Genomic DNA, 7,562 nt, shown 5'->3' on the forward strand with positions numbered 1-7,562 from the left:
TTTGCCCCCCACTCACTCATCTCTCTCCCCCCAGCACATATCTGTCCCCCACACTCATGTACCTCGTCTTTTTGATTGTTGCCAGTTAAGTGCTTCACTCCCTTCCATGATCACCAGACACTGCTGCTTGCAGTCAGTACTCCTCATGGCCAGGCCTCATCGGCAGCAGCAGCCAATGCAAAAATCACCCAATAATAAGCAACCCATAAACTGAAAAAAAAAAGTGAATGTCTAGAAAAAAAAAAGCCCAAACTCGCATCAGAGTTGACCGGGCTTGCGCGACACACCTGCACACTGCAGGCGACACACTAACGTGTCCCGACACACAGTTTGGAAAGCTCTGATTTAGGGACATCCGTCTTCCCTAATGGTTATATTAAATTGTGGTGCCGGAAGGTACTATTAGCCAAAAAATGCCCACTATTGAACAGCTAAAACTTGTACTCTTTCAGAATTGTCAAATGGAAAACTATGCTGAGCAACTGGAGTTTCATAGCTAACGGTGTCTTTTTAAAAATCTGGGATTTATATTTGCAATATCTACCTCCACGTGCAAGATGTTTAGTCTTAAACGACTTAAGCACCTAAGTCTAAAAGAGCGAAGTTTATTATTGTCTGTACTTATTGTTTTGTTTTATTTTTATCTCCCTCCCTGAGGGCAAATTGTTATGGGATAGAGGTGGGGGGGAGGAGGGCCGAAGTGGGGAGTTTTAGCTCCTCTGTGTTGTCATTGTTATTGTCATGTTGCTGGGGTGCTGCAGAGTCCCTGCACCCTGGTTAATGCTTGATGTTATTATGCTGTTGACAAAAATTGTTGCCATATTCCTTAGCTTCTTGAATCACCATTAGGAACCAATCCATCTTATCTACTGGGAAGGCTTCTGTAAAGAGGAATGCATATATTGGACCATATGCAACTGGTACACTATTATTCTTGAATTAATCATAGCAGAGTGGAAAATCATTTTGGCCACATTATCCAGCAACCTGGCCTCTGTAGTGGGATGGGTTACTGAAATGAATTTTTGAGCACTTTGCTCTTTTTAACACTGTGTTATGTTTAAGGAAGGATGACCCTGGGCTGAGATGAGATATGTCTCCGCCCACAGGGAGGAGCCCTGTGAGCCTCACCGTCAGCAGGCACAGTCTCAGTGGCATGGGACACAGCTAGAAATGGAGACTTTTATTAAGTAGGGCGGAAAAGTAAAGACCACAGAATTGGAGATGAAGTAGTACAGTCCTGAGCAATGGGAATTACCCAGAGTGAGACACAGCTGAGAAGATGATCCGGTACTGGCCCGTGGAGCGGGGTACGCTGGGGATCCCCTCTGACAAGTGTAGGCACCTCAGGAATACAGATCCGGTAGTGGCCGACGGAGCGGGGTATGCTGAGTATGTCTGTACAATAGATGTTGAAGAACTGGTAGCGATGCCGGAACCCCGCAGTGGCTCCTGTAGATGGTGTGTAGGTATTCTGTAGAGCAGGAAGTTGAATGACTTTCACTGAAGTAAGGCGGTAGTGGCCCGAGGGTCGAGGTACGCCATGTGGAATCCTCAATGCAGTCAGTATAGTAGAAGTCAGTAGAGGTACTCACAGTAGATGGTTCCTGGAGAAAAAGAACTGAGAAGCAGGTCCAGTAGCAGTCAGGCAGGTAGGCCCTCCAAGGAGCAGATAGCCAAGAATGCAGGGGAGCCCCCGAGGAGTGGGTACTCAGAGTGTCTGGATGCCAAGACTGAGTCAGGAACAGGAAGTCCTTGAATGTGGAGAATTCAGCAAGACGGAACTGCTTGCTAACTCGAGGAAGGCAAGGGCTGTCAGATTAAATACACTAGTGGGTTGACGTCATCGGGCAGGGACGCCCCCAAAGTTCCCGCCCTGACGTGTTCAAATGATGCCCTTGCGCGTGCACGTCTAGGTAACTCTGGGTCCACGATGGTGGTCGGCAGTGCCCACGCTGTCCCGGGAATGCCGGAGAGGTCGGTGGGGACTGGCAGAGACCGCCATTCTTCCCAGACTTGATGGAGCGGGGAAAAAAAAGGTAAGCATGAGAGGTCGCAGCCGTCTGCGACCGACAGGCATAACACACTGATTCCACCTCTACTAATTGGTGTGGTAGCTGGACCTTGATGACCTGGTGCTGGCTGCACCCTAGCAAGGGTCATTCATCAAAATGCATTATGGCATTAATGCATGCGATAACAACACTAGCACATGACGTGAATGCAAATTTTGGAAAGAGGTGGGATTAGGGAGGAGTTTGGGTGGGATTTATGAAAATGAGGGGCAATATTGAGGGGAAAATAACTACACTTTTTTCCTGATGTTAAGCTGTGCGATATACCCGAAACAGCCATAACGCAATTCGCGATACATTTTTCAAATTACCTCGTTATAATGTAAAATGTTATAATATAAATGTATCTCTTTATCCTGTGATGTCACCCATATGTGCAGCTGTGCGCATGTTATAAAATCCAGGGGCAGCACACACACAAGGGGGTGCACACTTGTGCGTGCCGAGCCCCGATGGCTTTTCCCGTTCCCTCCGAGGTCGTTCCGAAATCTGGTGCGGCCTAAGAGAGAACGACCTGGAGCGGCCTCGGAGGGAACTTTCCTTCCACTCCCTTCCCCTATCTAACCCGCCCCCCAGCCCTACCTAAATCCACCCCCCTACCTTTATGTTCTTATTTACGCCTGCTTCTGGCAGGCGTAACTTGCACACGCTGGCCTGCTGTCGGCGGGCGATCCACCGGCACCCCACCCATGCCCTGCCCCTTTTTCAAAGCCCCGGAACCTACGTGTGTCCCGGGGTTTGCGCGCGTCACCGGGCCTATGCAAAATAGGCTCGGTGCGCGTAACCCCCCTGCGTGCATAAATACAGCCTGATTTACGTGCGCAGGGCTTTTAAAATCTGGCCCAAAGTGAACATAAATGGCATATGATAAAATGAGATCTTATATTACAAAGTATTTTTATTGTTTATTCTATTGTTTATCCATTAGAAACTAACAGAAGTTTTTCTTCCCTTTCTGCAGAGCTACTGGTCAACACAAGAACAACCTTCACTGAAAGCTGAAACTGAAGAAATAATTGTAACTTCTATTCAAGAAATGGCATAATCTTGAAAACCCAAAAGGAACTCTTACATAAGATTAATCTCAAATGCCTAATCTTAGCTTGTAGCAAAATGAATTTATGCAGGAGCAGACCATCATGCTGTGGGTTACAGTGCTTTATTTTTAAGCAATTTACTGTATTGTTCAACTTCTTTTTCAAAGTCCTTTTCATCCTGTGACTGAGCTTGCTGCCAGATAGACATGAGAAATCCCCGAGGAACAAGCCGAAACATCTGCAAGAAAAACTGTTGTATTTTCCAAGTTCTTCATGAAACAACTTCATAGCCATTTGTAAACCACATCAAATAGAACTAGCTTTTATGATAACACATGGTATCAAGAGGTCCAAACAGGTTACTGAGAAGGAAACTAGAACTGAAACCTTAGGGGTAGATTTTCAAAGGGGTACACTCGTACGATACGCGCGTACCCCCTGAAAACCTACCCCAAACCCCCCCTGTGCGCGCCGAGCCTATTTTGCAAAGGCTCGGCGGTGCACGCAAGCCCCGGGACGCTCGTAAGTCCTGGGGCTTGCATGGAGGGGCGTATCGGGGGCGTGCCGCGAGTGAAGCAGCATTTCGGGGGCGGGACGCAAGTGACGCGGCGTTTCGGGGGCGGCGCCGCGGGCATGGCCACGGCCTCCGGACCAGCCCCCGGACCGGAACTTGGAGCACGGCAGCCGGCCCGGGCAAAGTTAGGGGGGAGGTGGGGGGAGGGCGAAGGAAAGTTCCCTCCGAGGCTGCTCTGATTTCGGAGTGGCCTCGGAGGGAACGGAGGCAGGCTGCGCGGCTCGGTGCATGCAGGCTGCCGATTTTGGGCAGCCTTGCGCGCGCCGACCCCGGATTTTAATGGCTACGCGCGTATCTATTGAAATCCCGCGTACTCTTAAGTACGCGTGTGCGCAGATGTTATAAAATCTGCCTCTTACTGTGTTGGGTTAATACAGAAACAAAAAGCACTGAAGCACAGGGCCATGAACAAGACAGTTCCAGTAATGCTGCAAGTAAAAAAGGTCAGGCCCAGAGGCATGTACTGTGCAAGTCCATGTGGAAGGTCTTCTATTGATCCCTGAATCGGGTCTTTCACACCCAAGGTCAGCTGGGCCTTCTGCAGAGACTGTGTCCACAGTTTATGGGGTGAGGGAGTCCTGGTCATGAATAAGGGTGATATCTGGTGACCAGATTTTAAACCCATTGTATAGGGTTCCTGAAGGACACCTGGTGCATGGCTCCTGACCATAAATCCATAGCTGCATTGACCAGAATAAGAAAAATGGGAAGATCTATTAAAACAGGGGGAAAATTCCTAGCAGTTGCAAATGAAGGCTCATGGCATCAGAAGCCCAAGAAAAAAAAGGAAGTCATAGAAGGGTTTGTCTTTGGCAGAAATCATGAGAGAGGATGCAATCAAACTCTACCCACTTCCCTGCCTACAGCCATTCCCTTACACCTACAAGAGGATAGGGGGAATGCAGACGAGGAAGCAGAGAATGAAACATTTCTAGGAGTAACAGAAGAGGAAGTTTATTAGATATTCCCAGAGGGGCAGATTTTCAAAGGGATACGCGCGTACTCCCCGAAAACCTGCCCCAAATTCCCCCTGCACGTGCCGAGCCTATGTTGAATAGGCTCGGCGGCGCGCAAAAGCCCCGGGGCTTTCCTGGGGGGGGGGAGCGCGTATCAGGGGCGAGTCGCGGTGCTGAGGGCGTGGTTCCGTTTTGGGGGCATGGCCAAGGCCTCCAAATCTGCTCCCGAACCGGGGAATCGCACGGCCGGCGGCGGGCAGGTGTAACTTGTCCAACAAAGGTGTAGGGGAGGGAACGTAGGTAGGCTGCATGGCTCGGCGGGCGCAGGCTGACGATTTTGCACGCCTTGCGCGCACCGACCCTGGATTTTAAAGGATACGCGCGTATCCTTTAAAATCCAGTGTACTCTTGTTCGCGCCTGGAGCGCGAACTAAAGTACGCACGGGCATACTTTATTAAAATCTACCCCACAATATACAAGGCTTGCCCCTGGTAGCATCTGTTTCCCCACTGTCCCTGATATAACAAAGTTGTTTACCTATACCAGATGTTCTCTGTAGACAGCAGGACAAATCAGCCACACACATGGGTGATGTCATTATACGGTGCTGATGAAGAACATGCTCTCTGAGCATGTGCAGGTGTTCCCGTGCAGCAGTTCCCACATAAATCTCCTCAGTCATCTCACAAGCTAAGCTTCAACTCTATGGGGAGGAATTCTTTGGCAAATTTGTCCAGCTGTCTACCGCAAACAACTGTTACAGGTAAGTAACTTTGCTTTTTCCATAGACAAGCAGGTACAAATTTGGGCACATGTGGAAATTCCCAAGCTGAAGATTTCATTCAAAATATTGTTGGATAAGGTGGATTTGCGACTAAATTGAAGAAAGGATGGAGGGAGTGTTGAAACTTAAATACATTAAGAACTGGTTAGTCAAAAATTACTCATTGTAAAAGTCTTCAAGTAATAATGCTTGGTAACCTGCTCAGTTTTGCGAAGTACCTAGGGAAAGGGTGGTATTGAGAAATGTTAAACAGCAAATGTTTTCAACCATGTAATTTTCATGAAAACTTAAAATGATATATATATATATATATACATATATACACATATACATACATATACACACACACACACATACATATATATAAATAAATCTATGTAGGGAGCATGGATTACAAAGGCTTGGATCTTATTCACCTTGGGGTAGATTAAAAAAAAATGCACAGGCATTCATGTGCCAACATTCTCGGCGCATGCATATGGATGCGGCTACATACGTGCCTGATTTTATAATCAGCTAGCGCATGTGCGGGCGGATGTCTGTCGGGCGCGCAACAGGAGGGGATCTTAAAAAAAAAAAAAAAAATGTGCGCTGACACAGGTAGGCCTTTCCCAGTTCCCTCCCAGTCTGCTCCAATTAAGGAGCAGACTGGGAGGGAACTTCCCTAACCCTATCCTTTCTCCCTCTTCCCCTCTCCTCCCTGACCCCTAAATTATCCCTACCTAACCCCTTTTTTTCATACTTACTTCTGCTCCGCAGGAGCAGTATCTTTTGTGCTCTGGCCAGCTGCCAGCGCTCACTTCCCCGGGACCTCGGCTAATGGCGCTCTCCTGGTCCACACCCCTGCCCGCCCCTTTGGAGAGGGCCCAGCACTTCGGTGCAAAAATTGGGGTTACGCTCGTGGCCGGGCTCTTCTGAAAATGCGTGCGGCGCACTCAAGGCTTAGCCACGTGCGTAACCCCCATTATTTACGCACGAGGCCCTTTTAAAATCGGGCCGCTTATGTGCTGCTATTAGAAATAAAGCTTTCCAAGTTAGAAATTTAAGATTACTAGATGCTAAAGGTTCAAATAATGGATGCATTAATCGGGAAAGAACTACACTGAGGTCCCAATGAGTAGGCAGGAATTTAAGTGGAGAATGAAGATGATAGAGGCCTTTGATTAAACTTAGTGTGTAATATTTTCTAGACAGTCACATCATAGCATCTATGCTATTTATTATAAAATCATAAAATTAAACACCAAACAATATAATAAAACATCTCTCACCATACAGTTCCCATACCAAACTAAAAATAAATCCTCCCCTGTCCCTCCCTGACCTAATAAAAACAAATCAACCCATTTCCCCATTCAGCAGAATTCCCACCTGCAATCAGCCCCCCTCACTTAAAATCAACTTAAGTAAATTTCAGTTAAAAATCCTTTAATTAAATTACAAACCAGGTTTTAATAAGTTTTGAAAACTTCTCATAATTGAGACCCAGCTTGCAGAGGCAGAGAATTCCACAATCGGGGAGCCTGGTATGAAAAGGAAGCGCTCTGAGCCACCTCAAGTCTTATCTCCTTAGGAGAAGGTAGCAAGATTTTTTTTCTTCTGTAATTGTGGAGATAGGGTGCGATAGGAAACTGATTGTACCTCAGCAGAAAACCTCTGCAACCTGGGTTCCAAGACTGATGGAAGTGGAGGATTGAAAGGGACCTTGTCATGGAGTTGTGGAAAAAAAACTCCAGCCCTAACTTCTACAGGAAAGGATGGAACCTCAACAGCATGAACCTTGTTTCAGTGACAAAGATTGTAGTGCCAGGATGGCCGGCGCCAGCTGGCGCGGGCAATCCAGTGCTCCTACCATATGACAGGGGCCAGCCAATGGCCCGGCTGGACCTCCGAGACCTCGGAGGTCCAGCCGGGCGCTCAGGTCACGGTGTGCGCTCATGCGCCAACCCTGCTTGAGCGCCCAAATTGGACATGCGTTCATGCACCTTTGCCGGCGGGGCTGCTGGAAGCCGCTTTCGCCGCCGGCTGCCCCCGGGAGGCAGGGGAGCCGCGGTGGGCGCCTCGGGAGGAGGGGAGAGAGGACTGGGGCTGCTGGAAGCATGCAGTAAGTTTACTTTTGTTACAATTTCTATTTG

The 7,562-nt window shown here is 48.1% G+C and overlaps 1 protein-coding gene across 1 annotated transcript in view; it reads left to right on the forward strand.

Annotated features, from left to right (window-relative positions):
* The window catches only part of LOC115091573 (interleukin-5 receptor subunit alpha-like), a 77,193-nt gene extending 73,636 nt beyond the window's left edge, over positions 1–3,557 (forward strand). The window contains exon 11 of the mRNA XM_029601752.1: positions 3,037–3,557. Within this exon, the coding sequence (XP_029457612.1) occupies positions 3,037–3,120 (84 nt within the window). The 3' untranslated portion in view covers positions 3,121–3,557. The remainder of the gene's footprint in view (positions 1–3,036) is intronic.
* Positions 3,558–7,562: the final 4,005 nt, after the last annotated feature.

This window comes from Rhinatrema bivittatum, chromosome 5 (assembly GCF_901001135.1).
Source record: "Rhinatrema bivittatum chromosome 5, aRhiBiv1.1, whole genome shotgun sequence".
Lineage (NCBI taxonomy): Eukaryota > Metazoa > Chordata > Amphibia > Gymnophiona > Rhinatrematidae > Rhinatrema > Rhinatrema bivittatum.